General features: G+C 35.4%; 1 protein-coding gene across 1 annotated transcript in view; it reads left to right on the forward strand.

Moving 5' to 3' along the window:
• Window positions 1-20,285, forward strand: part of PHF6 (PHD finger protein 6) — a 49,175-nt gene that overhangs the window by 22,426 nt on the left and 6,464 nt on the right. The window contains exons 6-9 of the mRNA XM_054577035.1: window positions 10,072-10,238; window positions 10,409-10,552; window positions 11,530-11,634; window positions 14,570-14,703. Coding sequence (XP_054433010.1) covers window positions 10,072-10,238; window positions 10,409-10,552; window positions 11,530-11,634; window positions 14,570-14,703 — 550 coding nt within the window. The remainder of the gene's footprint in view (window positions 1-10,071; window positions 10,239-10,408; window positions 10,553-11,529; window positions 11,635-14,569; window positions 14,704-20,285) is intronic.

Here is a 20,285-nt window from a genome sequence, read left to right on the forward strand (position 1 = left end):
TACGGGTATGGCCAGAATTAAATCCTACACCTTATCTGCTTTTTCTTTGTTGGCCTGCGTGTTTAGATAATAGTTATATTTCTTACCTTTTTTCAAGCAATATTTCAAAAATGTCAAACATTGACAATAGCAAAAAGCTCTAACTTGTAACTGCTGGTAGTGTCTGTTTTGTAGAAGTGCTTTAATATGATAGCACTTTAATATGTTATCACTGAGCATTTGCATTCCCACAAGGAACTGTGATGACATATGAATAGTCGTTCTTTTAAAACAATTTTCATTAAGTGGTTAAGGCCTTTGTATTTAATAATTTATATGGAACAAAGTAATCTGTGATGAGACAAACAGTATCAAGAGTAGATGCTGCTGAGTGTTAGCCATTCACAGGAATATGTAGAACTTGTCATTATCACAAACGTAACCTCTGCTCAGTTTAGGTACTTGAAATTGTAAGGATCCAAACTTGTGGTTTATTATTTTTCTTAAATTACCTAACATAGACTATTTTGCATGGGATGAGTGCTCAAGAAATGTTTGTGACTACTTTATTTTCTAGGCTTGAATCTAAGCATGGCATTTAATGTGTCACTTATTTTGGGTAATGCTTCCTTGTCCTGTAGCTTCTCTTGCACTGAGTGTTAGTAGAGCAACATGAATAAATAACAATGGGGTTTCAGTTTTTTGTTGGGGAAAGACACAATTCAGTGACAGATATGTGACCAACTGATTAAAATACAGTGGTAACAGTACTTAGATAAAGGGGCATTGCATTTGCATCTTACTCTAAAATCGTTCAGAAAAAAGTATATGAATATTTAGAGAGAATGAATAATAAAGCAAATGTGGTAAGATATTAATATTTGGGTAAAGGGCATACAAGATTTTTCAACAAATTTTTATAAGTCTGAAATTTACCTAGTGATAAATATCACAAGTGCAGTGACCATGAAATGGTGTTCTGGATATAAGGGAATCTTTTCTGCCTAACGTTGGAGTCTCTAGTCTTGATGTTCAGAGACCTGGTAGATGACCTAACAGACAGTTCAGAAACTTTGTATTAGAGCTTGCTTGTCAAATCATATAACTCAATTAATGTTTCACGAGAAAAGGTCACCGCTTACATTAATATTAGAAGTACATTGAAAGTATGTTATCATTTGTGTAGATTCAAAGCCTTTGACTACTTTAATATTTCCTTAGTATTCTTTCCCTTGTTCATTTTCTCTAGAATATGCTACAACTTGCAGTCTTCATTAAGTAGAAGATTAGGGGAGATTTTAATAGGGTATCAAAGTCTTTCAAAAATCTTTTTTAAAAGATGTATTTACTTTTAGAGAGAGGGGAAGGGAGGGAGAAAGAGGGAGAGAAACATCAATGTGTGGTTGCCTCTTGTGCGCCCCCTACTGGGGACCTGGTCTGCAAACCAGGCATGTGGCCTGACTGGGAATTGAACCTGTGACCCTTTGGTTCACAGGCTGGCACACAGGCCACTGAGCCACTCCAGCTGGGGCCAAATATTTTAAGTTTGATAGCATTGAATAGATTTATGAAGTACTGGAAAGGTAGTTTCGTACACTGGTTAAATATAGGCTTTGAAATCAGATCTATATTTAAATCTTAGTTCTCCCAATTATTAGTTACATGATCTTGGGCAAGTTATTTAGTATGCCTTAGAGCCATAGATACTATATCAGGAAAATGGGGATTTTTTTTCTTTAAAACCCACCTCATAGGATTATTACAAGGATTAAATGAACTAATACATGTAAAGGTCTGAGCAATGTTCCTGGCATATAGTGAGTGCTCAGTAAATACTATGTTTTACAATATATCATCATTGTTACTATTACTCCTTGAAAACTCTACCTACCTTCATTGCTACTCATCTTTTCATGTGCTCTTCCTTGGAAGATAATAGAATTTAAATTGTATTTGTAATTTTACTTGGAAAACTTTAGTAATATATTCATATTGTGCTTTTTAGTAGAGCTGACTCTATATTATTTCATTGATTCACCAGATTTATTGACTACCCATGTGCAAAGTACTGTGCATTATTTATGCTCACCATTGATTTAGCACACTTCACAAACTGTAAGAACTTTCCAACATGTGCAAGAGAGTGTTTGAAACTAAGCCCATGACCCAGCTTTAGTTACCTGTCATCCTGCTCTCCAGCTGAGTCTGTCTCTATTTTGCTTGTTAGTTCAGCTTGTTCATTAGATTCCTTGAATGAAATCATATGGTATTAGTCTTTCTCTGACTAGGTTATTTCACTTAGCATGTCATCCACGTCCATCCATACAGTCGTAAAGTATAAAATTTTCTTTTTCATGGCTGAGTAGTATTCCATTGTATAATTGTCTCATAGCTGCTTTATCCACTCATATACTGTTGTACACTTGGGCTGTTTCCATATCTTGGCGACTGTAAATAATGCTGTAATGAGCATAGAGGTGCTTATGTTATTTCAAATTAGTGTTTTGAGTCCCTTTAGGTATATTCCCAGAAGTGGGATGGCTGGGTCAAAGGCAGATCATTTTTAGTTTTTTGAGGTATCCCCATACTGCTTTTCGCAGTGGTAATACCAGTCTGGATTCCCACCAACAATACAACCTTTGATTTTTTTAATCTTTATTTTATTCTTGTCCATTACCCTTTAATCCCCTATACCCCTTACCCCCCAGCAATCACCTCCCTGTTGTTCATGCCCATGAGTCCTTTTTCCATTTCGCTCCATCTCTCCACCCCCTAAATCCCCCCTTTCGGACACTAGCTGTCATCCTGCTCTCTGTCTATAAGTCTGTCCCCATTTTCCTTATTAGTTCAGTTGTTCATCTATACCCCTCACCCACTTCCTCTATCTGGATTATTTTGAAATACCAGATATCATATTTCATATTAACATACTTAAGAATAATATTTTTTGATCTGTGCTATGTATTTATATATACATATGCATAAAAGAAAGAATTCATCTGATACCTTTACTGAATAGGCAGAATGCAGAGTTTACTAGTGACATGGAGCTTGCAGAGCAAATGCGTACCACATTTCCACTGGAGAAGGCAAGGCAAGTGACCTCCAGTCTTCCTTTCATAGCAACCCTAAAGATTCAAAGCAGATGTGGTAATTCTTACCCTAACTTTAATGTTTGGTCTCCTCCCACTTTGTCTTTTAAAAAATTCCAGCAAACATTTATTGACTGCCTGCTGGGTGTGGACACATTGGGGAATTTAGAAAAGTAGCCCCTGTTGACAAAGAGCTTGCAGTCTACTTGAGATATGACAAGAGCAATAATTAACAATTGAATAGAATTTATATATTACAAAGCATTTTCACAAACATTGTCCTTTTTTTAGATTTTTATTTGTTTATTTTTAGAGGGAGGGGAAGGGAATAGGAGAGGGAGAAAAACATCAGTGTGTGATTACCTCTTGTGCGCTGCCTACTGGGGACCTGACCCGCAACCCAGGCATGTGCCCTGACTGGGAATCGAACCATTAATGCTTGGCTTCACAGGCTGGTACTCAATCCATTGAGTCATACCAGCCAGGGTAGCACAAACATTGCCTTAAAGCAGCCTTTTCAAGAAGATGTTAGTCATTATTACCATTTGATATACTGAGAGGCTTTGCCTTGAGAACGATAAGTAACAAGTTAAGACCTAGTAAATGGCAGTCTTCCGACTTTCTGTCCAGGGGTTCTTTTTACTTCTGCTCTTAACTGATGTGAAAATTTAGGATGGGAAGGGATATGTGGCTTAAACTAGAAAGTAAGGAGATGAGAAAACACTGATTATGAAGGAGAATGAATTGGTAAAAGGACAGATAGGACTTTACTATACTAGGAGGAGGAGAGTTAATTTCCTGGTTAATTGGTCACTCCCGTGCCTCATAGGAACAATCAGAAGGGTAATCTAAAGTGACAGACATCTGGGGGCTATGCTCATAAAGCTTGGGAGTGCTTGGTGTGGCACACAAGGAGGACAACCTTATCAACCTAGATTTTTAGCTTTTGCAACTATGAATACAAGTGTAAGCTTTTATTTTTTATCACATTCGTTTGTTTGACTAGGTTTATGAACATTGAAAAAAAATCAGCAGTACAAGAGTATACACTATAAGTAAGCTTCCCTCCCATCCATGCCCTTGCATCTCAGTTTCCAAATTCCTTTGCCAAAAGCAGCCACTACTATTAGATTATGTATCCTTCTAGAGAAATTCTGTGCATTCATAAGCATGTATGACTGTTCTTTCATTAACTTAAAATGTGTATTTCCATGACAATGGGTATTACCACTTTAAAAGCATGTAGTAACTCACTGACATATATTTGTCCCAGCTCTCCCACTCCTTCGCTTTGTGATCTTGGGCAAAATTATTTAACCTTTCTGAACTTATTTTCCTTATCTGTAAAAATGGCAGATGGGGACGATGACTGATACAACCTCAAGGGGTTGTTGTGAGGCTCAAAAGAGATAAAGCTTATAAACTGCATAGCATATCTGGTATAGTCAAAACTCAAAAAAACTCAAATACTACCTCTGTTTTGAGTATTTCCAATTCATATCTTAAGTGGAAAAGGGCAAGATATAGAGCAGTATGCTTAGAGTGCCATTTGTATATTCTTTTTATCTGTCCATCTATTTACTTAGTTATTTATTTTTAGAGATAGGGAAAGGGATGGAGAGATGGTGAGGGAGAGAAACATCAATGTGTGGTTCCCTACGGGGGACCTGGCCCGCAACCCAGGCATGTGCCCTGATTGGAAATCAAACCCGTGATCCTTTGGTTCACAGGCCAGCACTCAGTTCACTGAGCCACACCAGCCAGGGTCATTTTCAATTATTTTTTAGGGTAAGTTCAAAGGGTTCAACCTTTTTAAGGTTGCCATACTTCTTTCTAGAAAGAATGTGCTAGATTATAGTCCCATCACCAGTGGATGACTTTACCCCCTCCTTTCACCACATTGGATATTCTACATTCTTTTAATTACAATGGTAGTACATGGCCAATTGTTTTTTAAAAAATTAAAATAGTGCTATTATAATTAAAGTTGTTTAAAGAGCCCTCTCTTCAACCTGAATCACATTCTGTAACAGGGGTGCCCAACCTTTTGGCATCTCTGGGCCACACTGGAAGAAGAGGAGTTGTCTTGGGCCACACGTTAAATACGTTGCGACATGTAATCACCAAAAAAAATCTCATAATGTTTTAAGTAAATTTACAGTTTTGTGTTGGGCCATATTCACAGCCATCCTGGGGCACATGTGACCTGCGGGCCATAAGTTGGGCACCCCTGCTCTAGGAATAACTATAGCAGTTTGATGTATATCTTCCCAGAGCCTTTTTTACATATATACAATCTTACCCATAAGAATATATATGCATACTTTAAAAAAACACAGCGGAATCATAGTACATATAATAATGTTAGTCAACTTTGCGTTTTGCATTCTGTGGTATATCACAGGCATCCATCCATTCCTGTCAGTGCACACAAATAAGACTCATTCTTTTTAACAATTTATCCCCTAAAATAAATAGAACCATAGTTTAAGGATTTCTCTATTAATAAAAATCAGTTATGTTTATTTTTTTCATAAGTACATAAAAAACTGCATTGATCTTCCTTGTACATACATGCTTATGTACATGTACAAGCAATACTATAGGATAGAGTCCTAGAAATGAGGTTGCCAGGTGAAAGGGTTTGTGTATTTAACAATGGGAATAAGTACTATCATATATATGCAGTTTATGTTCCCACAGACAGTGTATGAGAGTGTCCAGTTCCCTACACCAACTGGCCACAGTTTCATTTTTGACTCTCTGGTTATCTCATTTAATTTCCATTTGTTTTATCACTAGTAAGATTGGGCTTCTGGTAGTATTTTTTTAGTTATTTGTACTTCTTATGCAGATTGCTAGTTCCTAATCCTTTGTGCATTATTCTCTTGAAGTTTGTCTTTTTAAATTTGATTTGTAGTGCTCTGTGTAATATAGGTATTCTCTGTCACTAACTGCAAATGATTTTCCAATTTATCATTTGTCTTTTCATTTGGCTTATGGTGCTTGAGCCACACAAAAGTTTAGTCAGGTCTCTCGATTTTTCCCTTTTTGGATTCTTAGGTGTCCCAACCCAAAGATTATAAAAAATATTCTCCTTCATTTTCTTGTGTTCCATTTATGGTTTATTTTATGATTAGACTTTTATCCATCTCTAATTTTTCATATAGTCTGAGGAAACGAATCTCATTTTTTTCCCAAACAGGTAGCCAACTCTTCCATGAGTCTTTCCCTTAGTCATTTGAAATGCCACCTTTATCATATTCTTGATCCCCTTATATATATGGATCTATTGTTTTTTATTTTGAAATTTCTTTTACTTCATTATATGGTAAGACTTATTGGGGTCTAAAAAGGCCATAAGAGAGGAAGGAAAGAATGCTTGAAAAGATTAGGTTTATCTTTATATTTTAGTTCAAAAGTAACTTCTATGGGTCTGTTTTCTTTTTTAAGATTTCATTTATGTCTTTAGAGAGAGGGAAAGGGAGGGAGAAGAAGAGGGAGAGAAACACCAATCAGTTCCTTCTCGCATGCCCTAAACTGGGGACCTGGCCCACAACACAGGCATGTGCCGTGACTGGGAATTGAACCAGCAACCTTTCAGTTCACAGGCTGGCACTCAACCCACTGAGCCACAGCAGCCAGGGCTTGGGTCTATTTTCAATCTTGTTTTCTCTTCTGCCGATATAAGAGAGAGGTCTGTCCAGAAAAAGTCCAACCATTGTTAATAGACCAAGCATGGTTTGCACAACATCCTTATAACCAGATAGCCAAAGAGAGTGGACTGGAATGCACATGCATGAACAATGATGACTTCACTGTACTAGTCAGTAGGGGCAGTAGATGCTGTTGAGTGAGCATGTGTACTCTGGCCATCACATTCAAAATGACTGAGCAAGTAGAGCAATGAATCTGCATCAAATTTTGCATGACGCTTGAACATTCCTCCGTGGAAACTATTCAGATGATTCAGAAGGCCATAGATATGGGCAACTGGTGACTGGCCGCTTCATCAGGACAATGTGCCCACTCATGCGTCACATCTCGCACAGAGTATTTTGGAGAAACCTCAAGTCACCCAGGTGACTCAGCCCCGCTACAGCCCAGATTTGGCGCCCTGCAACTTCTGGCTTTTCCCCAAACTAAAATCGCCTTTGAAAAGGAAGAGATTTCAGACCATCGATGAAATTCAGAAAATTACAACGAGGCAGCTGATGGCTATTGGGAGAATTGTGTGAGATCCCAAGGTGCCTACTTTGAAGAGGACTGAGGCATCATTGTCCTATGTACAATGTGTCTTGTATCTTCAGTCTTCGTCAATAAATGTCTCTTTTTCATAGTACATGGATGGATACTTTCTGGACAGACCTTGTGTATCTATTCCTGTACCAGTGTTTTAACTGCTGTTGCCTTGTAGTATGTTTATATTTTTTTGAAAGAAATAGTTTTCTGTATTAAACTTTCACTCTCCCGGAAAACCATGGAATCAACTTTTAAGTTTCATTTTATTGGAGTTTCGTTAAATTAGGCTAGTGACAACTGATATTCTAATGTTGATCCAGTTGTCCAGAAGCATGGTATATCTGAACATTTTTGTGGGGCTTCTTTTATATTTTTATTTTTAACACATTTTTTGTTGCATTAGTTGTAGCTTTATATAACTTTTAAGTCTGTTTTGATAGGTAAAATGATATATCACTTAATTTATATTTCTTTGAGTCTAGAGAAGACACACTTTCTATAAGCTTATTTACTTATCTTCTGTGAATTATTTGATCATACATTTGATCCATTTATCTGTTGGAGTCTTAATCTTTATGAGCTTATATCATAAGGATACTAATCCTTTGTCAAGGTACAGAAGATACTTTTTCAGTTGCCTTGTAACTTTACCACTTTTTTTACTTTCAGAAGTTTGAAAGTTTAATATAGTTAAATCCATCAATTTTCTGTGATTTTATTTTTACTGTTGCCATTATAAAGTCCTCTAAATTTTATACTGAATGATTCCATATTTAAGATAGACAAATATGCCCTGTGGAAAACCAATCATGTTGGCCTGATAATGGAATCAATTAAGTAATTTCTCCATAGATTTTTAATGATATAGTGTTATTATAATGTTAGTGATTATATTCATTTAAAAAAACAATATTCTTTATGTCACACATGATATAATATTAGAATGATTAAAGCATTTGTTTGATTTTTAATTTTAAGAATTTCAAATTTTTGGCAAGTGTACATAATTCTAACAGCTTTAATGAAAATCTGTGTATTAAAAATAGTTTGAATGTTTAAAGTATATTCTGATATGAAATTTGCTATAAGGTTAAGATTAGAAGATAGCTTTAGTTGACTTGTGTGCCTTCCCAAGACTTAGTCACATGAAGTTGTCTTATTGACAGTAAAACACTATCTTCTTTTACCTTTTCTCCTTGTTTCCTCCCTTAAATCCTACAATAGTTATGTGAAGTTGTATTGATACAAATTTGTATTAACTGTTTTGCAAACAACCTAAGGTTCTCAGTTCCTGAAGTTTATATATTTAAGTGTACTAATTGAATTACCCTTCTTATCTTAATGAATCTGCTCCTATTTCTTAAAAAAAAAAAAAACCTTCACAGTATTTATTAGGAAAGACCAGTATAGGAGTTGATATGCTTTCTCATTGAGAAATTAATCCCTGGAATTATAATTGATAGCTTATAGTACAAAAAGAAATGAAGAAGGTATAAGATCTGTGCCTAAAACTTTCTGTAATTTGACCCTAGTCAAGTGAACATTTGATTTTTATACTTTTTGAGCACTAAATACATTGTCTTATATATAGTAGGCTCTTAATAAATAAAATAGTTGTAGTGAATAACTAAATAAAACACCTTCCATTAATGGTAGAAATTATTGGGTTTTTTGGTGTTTTTTAAGATTTTATTTATTTATTTTTAGAGAGAGGGGAAGGGAGGGAGAAAGAGAGGGAGAGGAACACCAATGTGTGGTCGCCTCTCGTGTGCCCCCCTACTGGGGACCTGGCCTGCAACCCGGGCGTGTGCCCTGACTGGGAATCAAACCGGTGACCCTTTAGTTCACAGATCAGTGCTAAATCCACTGAGCCACATCAGCTAGGGCAGAAATTACTGTTAAGTTGCTGGGAAGTGCAGTTCTAAAATTTCTTATTTCCTTTAATCCATTGAAGTATGTACTGCAAACCTGCAACATAGCTTTTCTATGACTTATGTTAGAAATTCCTTTTATACTTAATATTTATTACATTTCTTGATCAGTTAGTTCATTTGTAGATGGCTTCCTTGTTGAATTTGAAAATTTGATTTTCATGATAGTTTACAGAGGTATCTGTCTAGAGTAATGCTGTCCAATAGACTTTTCTATGATAGAAACATTCTGTCTGTAATGTCCAGTAGAGACACATCTTGCCACATGTGACTAGTAAGCACTTGAAATGTGGTCAGGGTGACTGAGGAAGTAAAGGTTTAATTTTATTTAATTATAAATGACTTAAATTTTGAAAAGCCTCATGTTGCCAGTGGCTACTCTATTAGACAGTGCAGATAAACTTTATTTTCACTTAGTTTTCTGATTTGTTCTGAGTTTATTTTCTAGGTGAATGTTCTGATTTCACCAACAGTATGAGGTAAAGCTCTAAAAGCTTTGATAAAACTAACTAATTCTAAAATTAACTTGTTAGAGTTTAGAAATGTTTACTGAATTATGTTCACAGTCAAGATCATAGAACTTGTTTTGGTAGAATTATAAATTCAATGGAAATAATTTTTCAACAATTACAATAAACGTATTTTTATTTGCGGTTTTTGTTTTGCATTTATAAGAAACGTTAGGTTGCTATATTGAACATACTATGGACTACTTCTCCTTGTTTCTGAAGGCAATTTCATTCTAAGGAGAAACCTATGGTCTAGAGACCCATGAACTAGTGCTCATTTTAATGGTCCATGTAAAGCTTTTGTTCATTTTTAAGCAGCTGATTTAGAGGAAAGTTTTAATGAGCATGAACTGGAGCCCTCATCACCTAAAAGTAAAAAGAAAAGTCGCAAAGGAAGGCCACGAAAAACTAATTTTAAAGGGCTGTCGGAAGATACCAGGTCCACATCTTCCCATGGAACAGATGAAATGGAAAGTAGTTCCTATGTAAGTAGAAAAATGTGGTATTCTTATTTGTTGTTGCACTTTGAATATTTCATTTAAACTGTGCTTATCGGTAAAATTCATCATTTCAAATGTTGACTAAGCTTGATTGGTACTAATGGCGTATTTTAAAGGATTTCTTTAAAAAGTTTTTTTCTCTTTTACGTTTGCAGAGAGATAGGTCTCCACACAGAAGCAGCCCTAGCGATACCAGACCTAAATGTGGATTTTGTCATGTAGGGGAGGAAGAAAATGAAGCAAGAGGAAAACTGCATATATTTAATGCCAAGAAGGCAGCTGCACATTATAAGTGTATGGTAAGCATGGTTCATGTTACGTGCTTTTAAACCCAATTTTTTTAGAAGCATTTAGCTAGTAGTGAAATTTGGTACTTTCTCCCCAGCATTAGTATTTTACAATTATAAATAGTATATCCTATAATCCCAAATATTCATAAACATTAGATTTTTAAAAATATAGCCTTTATAATTTAGTAGAATTTCAATCAATCCTAATTATACCCACCATATTCTAGATAATAACCTGTGATTAACTGAAAACTGTAAATATTTCAGCTTTTAAACTCGTTATGAAAAATATGTTTGATATCCACTATAACCTAGCAAATTTCTCTCATTGTTCATCACACACTGTATTGCAGTTATTTATGAGCATCTCTTCCCTAGTAGACTTAAATTTCTTGAGGATAAGAGCCATCTTATTTTGGCATCCTTAGGATATGGTATACGTAAACTTTTTGAATTAGATTATATTGAATTACTCATCCCATTGGTGATTAGGTTTTAAAATGTATATTATTTATACCAGAGGTTCTTAACCAGAGATACATATTAGATTTACCTGGGCAGCTTTTCTCAAAATATGTGCCCTGGGAGTAGATCCCAAACATGTCTTGTTTGGGGAAAGGAAATCCCCAGGTAATACTGATCTGCATGAAAGGATGAAATTTGCCAACTGAAACTATTTTTTAAAACTTTATGGAAATGTAAAACATTTGAGATGACAGCATGACTCTTGAAATTGACGTTGTTTAATAAAAAGTACTTAATCTTGGTTCCACACTGGCAACATTAGTTTTATTTCGTTCTTTATATTTGGGGTTATATTTTAATCAGACATGGGAAAAGATTAAAAATATTTGACTCAGTACTTGGTTATTAAGGGAAAGTCCTCTTAGGGTGTTGAAGTAGTATAACACATTTGTTATTATGTTTAACTATTTTCTGAAAAGGATTCTGAATATTAAATGTTGTTGTATTTTTTTCTTCTCTAGTTATTTTCTTCTGGCACAGTCCAGCTCACAACAACATCAAGAGCAGAATTTGGAGATTTTGATATTAAAACTGTTCTTCAGGAGATTAAGCGAGGAAAAAGAATGGTCTGTGGTTATATATATTTATGTTATGCAACATTTCTCTGCTTTAATATAGAACACATCTCAAATTTAGTCATCAAAAAATTTAATTTAAAAAAGTTCACATGTTAAAGCACAGTATCTATTTGACTTATTTGTAAAATAGTAGAGGGTGCTGATGTGACTGAAATTTATTCCTGTTTCTATGTAACTTCATTACTTAAGAGAGTTATACTGAGCTTTTATATTTTAGGGTATTTGAGAGTCTCTTTTAATAAAAAATGAAGGTGTGAATGTAATGCAACTTACTAAGTTTAAAACAATATTGTTTAAGCTTGCCTAAAGAAAAATTCCACAACCCCAATAGAGCATTGAGAACCTCCCCATGTTGTAATTCTTCTTTTTTTTTTTTAATAAAAGGAAAGAATTTTTTTCAGAGCCTTCTGTTTAAAGTTCACATACACAGTTATGTTTCTTTTTCTTTTTTTTAGATTTTATTAATTTATTTTTAGACAGAGGGAAAGGGAGAGAGAGAAGCATCAGTGTGTGGTTGCCTCTTGTGTACCCCTACTGGGGACCTGGCCTGCATCCTAGGCATGTGCCCTGACTGGGAATCAAACTGGTAACCTTTGGTTTGCAGGCCAGTGCTCAATCCACTGAGCCACACCAGGCAGGGCCACAGTTAAATTTCTTAAAATGTTTATCATAGCTTTACAGTTCTCTTTAAAATGTGCCTAAGTGTCATGTTTTTAAGCATACTGAGTTACTAATCAATAGCTTTAAGTAATACCAGAATCTTTATTGATAACTTATCCCTTTATAGATTATGAATATTACACGATCTCAATGGAAAGCTAAATCTTTTCTTTAAGACAACATTTATCTCTAAATGACTTTGATTTTTGAATTTTTTATTGTGAAAATTTTCAAACATATCAAAATAAGAAAGACTAGTAACACATGTCTATCCAGTACCTTGACTCATCAGTTATCAAGAATTGGCGGCACTTGTTTCATCTATGCATTATAATCTTGTTGCTTGAAGTTTTTTAAAGCAAAGCTGAGACTTCATATCATTTCACCTCTACATATTTCAGTATGTATCTCTTAAATGTTGGACATTTCTTACCTAACCACAGTGTCATTATACTTAACAATGAGTCCTTAGTGTCATTTAATACCCAGCTTGTATTTGCATTTCCTCAGTTGTCTCAAAACTATCTTTTCAAAGTTGATTTGTGTGAATCAGAACCCACAGGAGGTTCATACATTACTTGAGGTTGTTATACCTTCAGTGATCCAGGGCATGCCCTCTTCCCTGTCTTTGTTGTTCCTGATTTTGTTTTGTTGTCTGCCATGGGCTTGTTCGAGAAAGTTGATCGATTGTCCTATAGACTATCCTGCATGTTTCTATTTGTCTGTTTGCTTTTTCATGATGCCATTTAACTTGTCCCTCTATTTGCCAGATTTTCTTTTAAAGTGAAGTTAGATGTAAAAGCTTGATTAGATTCAGTTTCAACATTTTGGGGGGTAAGAATACTTCACAGGCGGGAGTATATCATCCATATTTTATCACATCAGACAACTCATGATGTCTGACCCTTGGATTCAGGTGGTGAGTCTGACTTCTACTGTGAAATCCCCCTTCAGTCTTTGTATCTAGTGGTTTCAGGCATCGATGATCATTGTCTGAATCCATTAGAAATGACTGTTTCTTTGTGTAACTGAACTTTTGAAGGTATGAAGATTATTGATATTTTCTGTTCCATTTAAATCCATTTCAGTTTATTGATACTTTAATTGCATTTTTAAAATGAAACTCATTTAAAACAGAATGTATAGACTAAAAAAGGGGGGATCACTTCATAAAATCTTACAGAGGAGAGTTGTGTCATAGCTGAAGTACATTTAGGTCATTGGGATAACAATTCAGTTCTTTTTTTAAAAAAGATTTTATTTATTTATTTTTAGAGAGAGGGGAAGGGAGGGAGAAAGAGAGGGAGAGAAGCACAGATGTGCGAGAGATACATCAACCGGGCACCTGGCCTGTAACCCAGGCATGTGCCCTGACTGGGAATCAAACCAGTGACCTTTCGGTTCACAGGCCGGCACTCAGTCCACTGAACCACACCAGCTAGGGCACAATTCAGTTCTTTGATCAACTTACTTACCACTGAATAGTTGAGTGTTAGGGTGAGCACCAACCTGGCATTTCCCCAAGTGTTCTCCAAAGGACATTAGTTCATCAAGATGCTCTACCAGCCCTCCAAAAATAAAGGGGAATCTGGAGTTCAGTAAACTTGGAAACTGTTTAATATACCCGCCTTCCTGAAGGAAAGGTTATGAGTTCTCCCATCAAGCAACCTGTATAAAACTAGCATTTCTCGAAGTTCTTCAGTTGACCATGAGACCCTTTTGTCAATATTCGCCTTCTAATCTCAGAACACTCTTGAGGCACAGCTGATTTAGGTCAGATTGAGACGTCTTGAAAATATTTCCGCCCCTTTAGTCTCCCTCTGCCCTTTTGCCTGTTTGGTAGCAATACCTCTCTCGGGGGAATTGCTTTCCTGTCTTCTCATTCCCTAATAGGAAAGGAACTGATCCCAGGGAGGAAAAGAAACCAACCACAAAAATGTAGAATATCATTTTTTTGTGTGTTTGGCATTATTAAGAAGTGTATTATTTATTTTTAAATGTCATATTTCTAATGGTTAGCACAGTTAAAAGAAACATCAGGGGATGACTTAATATTAGAAAATCTATCACAGTATGGTTTAAATTGCTGCATAATTTAATATATTGCTATATAGTAAGTTCAATGTATTCTTTTTCAATAGAAAATTGGCTGTTTTCTTTGTAAACTGCAATGTTTGGCTGAAATATGGCTAAAATAGAAAAAATGAGATTGCATAAACTTTGAAATACTGCTTATGATTATTATTTCTCTTCCCTTAAACAGAAATGTACACTTTGCAGTCAGCCCGGTGCTACTATTGGATGTGAAATAAAAGCCTGTGTTAAGACTTACCATTACCACTGTGGAGTACAAGACAAAGCTAAATACATTGAAAATATGTCACGAGGAATTTACAAGTAAGAGAACAATTGTCCATTTTCCTAAAATTGTCAGTAAGTAACTGCCTTAAATATAGATGATGTTAGTTTACTTGCTCACTATTTTTAGATGGTATTTAGCAAATTATAGAATACTGAGGAATCTATATAAGAATGAGTAGTGCCATTAATATTTTCCGCTGACTATACATCCCTAGATAAGCAGTCATTCAACTAGTATCTAGTATGCTTACTATGTGTCCAGCATTGTACCAGTATCTAGGCATACAGTAGTGATCAAAAGAGACATAGATTGTGGCCTCATGAAGCTTAAAGTCTAGTGGGAGAGATATATTAATAAAATGGTCACATAACTAAGTATACAACTAGAAACTACAAGTGCTATGAGGCCATATAACAGGGAAGACCTAACCTAGTCCATAATCGGAGAGTGTTTTGGAATTTCTGTAAGGAAATAGTGCTTGAGATGAGTTATGAAGGGCAAAGACAAATGGGGGTGTTGGGAAAGCATTCTGGGCAGAGAATAGGATAGAACCAAGGGTACAAAAGGGGAAGTGAGTTAGGAGGCTAGTGCTGAGGGGCCAGGTGAGAATTGTTGAGAGCTTAGAATAAGGTAGGGTTAGGGTGAAGGTAGAAGTCAAAAGATACTCATGGAAGAATGATGAGAGAGTAAACTTTGGAGATTCAAGATTACATGTTATCCCCCCTTTTAAAAGATTTTACTTATTTTTAGAGAGAGGGGAAGGGAGGGAGAAAGATAGGGAGAGAAGGAAACATCAGTGTTCAAGAGAAACATGTACTGGCTGCCTTTCATACACCCCCAGCTGGGGATCTGACCCACAACCCAGGCACGTGCCCTGGCCGGGAATCAAACTGGCGACCTTTCTGTTCACAGGCCGGCACTCAATCCACTGAGCCACCACCAGCCACGGCACATGTTATCCCCCTTTTTATGGGTCTTCCACTGTGCTGCATTGAGCAAGTGTTTTCATTGTGCATCTATCATGGTTCCATTTATTTAATTGAATGGAGAATAAGTTGGTAGGAATCCCTGAATTTTTTATTTGCCTATGCAAATTGTAAAGTACTTTCTTACTCTCATGTTCTCAGTATGCAGTGAAACAGTGACTCAGGGTCTACTCTTGTGTACAAAGCAGTTTATATAAGCAGTCACACCATCATTTGGGTGTCTGCATGAGGTGCTAATGCTGTATTACAAAATTTGCAAAACTTTGTTTAAAATAAAGGCACAGATGATTTTCACATGAGTTCTATAAAACCTTTAAGGAACAGACAATTCCAATATTAAAAGAGGTCCATCTAGCACTTAGCAAGAATGGGAAACCTCTTTGTTCATTCTATAAAGCTTGTAAAACTGTGGCACCAAAATTGACAAAGATAGCATTTAAAACAAAATCGAAAAACTATAGACCAATAATTTTTTAAAGATTTTATTTATTTACTTTTACAGAGGGGAAGGGAGGAAGAGATGGAGAGAAACATCAGTGTGTGTGGTTGCCTGTCACGTGCCCCTTACTGGGGACGTGGCCTGCAAACCAGGCATGTGACCTGACTAGGAATTGAACCAGCGACCCTTTGGTTCACAGGCCAGCACTCCATCCACTGAGCCCCACCAGCCAGGGCTAGACCAGTCTTATTTTCTAAATATGTATGCCAAAATCCTACATAAAATATTAAAAAATCAAATCCAGTGCTGTATTCTAAGAATTTAAAGGCTGTTCAAAATTAGGCAATATATTGCTGTGTGATACATTATAATTAATAAAAAAATCCTATCATCTGCTGGTGGATGGTGAAAAGACATTTGATACCATCCAACACCCATGAATTTTAAAGTAAGCTAACAAGAATGCTCTTGGTAAGTTAACATTCTTAATAAAATATTTATGAGAAAACAACAAAACAAATAGCTTATTTAGTATTAAAGTAAAGGGACAATGGCCCTTGACCAGGGCTGAACCTCAAAATCACCTGGGGGTGAATAGGGCCCTCTTTAGAAGTGTTCTTTGCCTGTTCCCCACCCTCAGATTTAAATTAAATACCATGAAGAAAAAACTGTCACTGTTATTAATATCATTGTCTACCAAGAAAATCCAAGGGAATCAACTCTGAATTTATTAAATTTAATAATTGCTCAGTAAGGTTGATGCATATGAGATTAATTTTAAAAAACAATTCCAGTAATAACTAGTTAGAAATGTAAAAGAAAATGTCTGCCTTCTACCCCACACACATCTATACACTACAAGTGAACCTTTTATTTTTTTTTAAATAGCATTTTACACAGGCAAAATATACTATATTCCTTGATAGACTAGACATTGAAAGATATCTATTCTCCCCAAATTAATTTATGCATTTAACACAGTTTTAATGAAATCCAGATTTTTGGCAATTTTGTTTTTAAGAGTAAATGTGGAGTTATTTTTTATTAGTAACTATTGTTACTTTATATGACAAGGAAAACATAGAAGCTTGAACAAGATAAAAGTTTGTTTCTCTCCTAAAACACATTTGGAGGAAAGCTGTCTAGATGTGGTAGGCAGCTTCTCATTGTCATTGGGGACTCAGATTACCATCCTTCTGCCTCTGTCATCTTTGTGGCCTCCTTCCATAGGAAGTAGGAAGAAGCAGGAACAAAGGAAAATGAAAGGACAGAGTGGCTATTCCTCCAGCTAAATCTATCTTTAATCAGCCTTCTTGGAAGTTACACACACACACTTCTCAGCATTTCATTTGTCAGAACTTAGTCATATGTCCAAGGGAGGCTGGGAAATGTACTCTTAGTGGGAACATGGCTACCCAAATAAAGTCTGGTTTAATGCTATGGGGGGAGGGGTAAAAAGATATTAGGGTAGTCAAGTGGTCTTTATCACAAGAAGCCAAGAGAATTTTGACTGAAATTGAGAGGAGAAATCTCCTATTAGATGTCAAAACCAATCATACAGTAATTAAAACAGTATGGTACTGGCATAGGGACAGAGATAATAAGAAACAGATCCATGTCTTTGTTGGCAACTTATAAATAACTATGGTATCATTTTGTATCTGTGAAGACTGGATGAATTATTCAGTACCTGACATTTATGCAATTGTCTCACCATTTAGAAAATGTAATTTGGATCCTTATCTGAGACTGTACCCCCAAAACAGATTCTAGATAGACTAAAAATCTTAATCATAAAAAAAAACTCGGCAGGAAATAATGGGGAATTTTTCTGTAATCAAAGACAGAAGTCCATTCTAAGTGTGATAGGAAACTCAAAAGTTTTATTGGACTACATTAAAATTAGGCTATATAAAGATAATTCCAAATCAATAAGAAAAACACAACCAAATTACAAAATGGGCAAAGTATATGAACAGGCAATTAATAGAAGAAATAGCCATGGATTGGTCCAACCTTATTAGTAAAGAAGGAAATGCAAATTAAAACAAGATCTTAGCAATTTTTGCCTATCAGATGGGCAAAGATTGGTAGAATTTATATTATCTAATGTTACCTAGGTTCTAGAGACACAGGCATTCTCATTGGATGTTCAGGTAGAATGCAAATTGGTACAACTTTTTAGGAGAGCAATCTGTCATTGGAGACCAAACTTTAAAATAATGTATTTGCTGCTAGTCTATTTGTAGGGATTTATCTCAGAGAAATAAGAATACAGCAGCACAAGGATGCATCTGCAAGAAGTATCATTTTATTACTGTTAATGATTGTTGCTGTATACACTAGGGCATCTTAGAAATGACTATAATAAAGACTGACCAAATTAGCATAGATGGCATCATTCTACTCAAGACAGGAAGTGCAGCTTGACAGCAGGGCAGCATTAAATATTCCTCTTCTGTGGGAGTCCTTGCAGTAGTCAGTAGCAGTACAGCTTAAGTCCAATAAGATATGAACCACACGGAGTGGGCATGGGATCCACCCTGGCTTAAAAGCCTCGTACTCCATCAGAGCCAGCATCTATTATATGTAATGCAGGCATAGGTAATTTTCAGGTTATACCACAAAGAGGACCAAAGGTGGCTTCTTATGAGAATATATAATTCTCCCAATCAAGATAGAGTCTATCAAATGAAGGGTAACAATAGTTAGTAAATTAGTTGACACACCCATTTTTCAAAGTTGCCAGAGTTAACCAAAGGTGAAATTATCATGCAGAGTGGGAAAAGATTTATGTTAACCTTTTATTCACAATAGCAAAATAAAAATAAAACAGAATGTTAATCAGCATACTTAATATATTTTACTTCATGCACTTAGTGGAATACTATTCAGCAGTTCAGGAATGAAGTAGATCCATATGTAGAGTGGTGAAGAGGTATTTCTGTGATAAACTCAGGGGGGAAATAAATTATATGTGCGTACATGTGTATAAGATATTTATATGTTTTTGTATATATAAAATTTTAGCATATTCAGTAAATAGTTGTTACCTCATTCATTGCATAGAAATAGAGGCAAAGAGGCAATTTTATATTCTTCTTTTTGAAATGGAAGGGTTTTTTTTTTAAAGATTTTATTATATTTAATTTTAGAGAAGGGAAGGGAGGGAGAAAGAGAGGGAGAGAAACAATGTGTGGTTGCATCTCATGCGCCCCCTACTGGGGGCCTGGCCTGCAGTGCAGGCATGTGACCTACACTGGGAATCAAACCAGCAATCCTTTGGTTCGCAGGCCAGTGCTCAGTCCACTGAGCCACACCAGCTAGGGCTCAATTTTATATTCTTTATGCTGTGGTGTTTTTATGAGTAAAACAATTTTATAGTAACCACTAGTATTTTTAAATACCAGGCCTGTTTTAAACACCTAAAATCAGATATATGGACAATTATTACATTTAAATTAAATTTTTAGATACGTATTTTTATTATAATAGTAATCCATTTTTATTTTGGGAAAAATGGAAAATATAGATAAGGAAAAAAGACAATGTAAACTTTAATTCTGTCACCAGAGATAACAGTTTTAAATCTTGGAATACTTTCTTCGGATATTTGTGTGATTGTATATATGAGTATATTTATAAAAAGTAGGTTTTATTATATATACTGTTTTATAATCTCTTTTCCACTTACTACCACCAAGACATTTTTTTCTGTGACATTAGTTTTACATCACAGTTTTAATGGTTTTCCTTTGTATGGGTATATGAGATTAGTTAATCAGTTCCTTTCTTAGACATTTAGGTAGTTGGTTTTTTTTTTACTTTCTAACTATTAGAAAACCATGTTGCAATGGCCATCTCCAAACAAAAATATTTGCCCTGGGATCCATGATAATTTGAATTGTCCTTTTTATTTTTTCACATTTAATTTTTTTCTAAAATCAGCTTATAATATGGATTCCAGATTTTTTTCTTTTTTACCATAGACACCATTGAGTTAAAATGATAGTCCATGCATGCAGTAGTTTACGGAAAGAAGAACAGACAAATAGGAAATGCAAGGAGGGATATTTCTGAATGAAGTGGCTTCCTCCTATATGTGGCTTTTTTAGTGGCCTTTCTGGATCCTAAATATATTCATATTAAAAGGGCAAGGAAAGATTATATACTGATTATTTTTATCCTGTTT

Source organism: Pteronotus mesoamericanus, unplaced genomic scaffold (assembly GCF_021234165.1).
Source record: "Pteronotus mesoamericanus isolate MK-2021 breed Mesoamerican mustached bat unplaced genomic scaffold, CSHL_Meso_final contig_40, whole genome shotgun sequence".
Taxonomy (NCBI): Eukaryota; Metazoa; Chordata; class Mammalia; order Chiroptera; family Mormoopidae; genus Pteronotus; species Pteronotus mesoamericanus.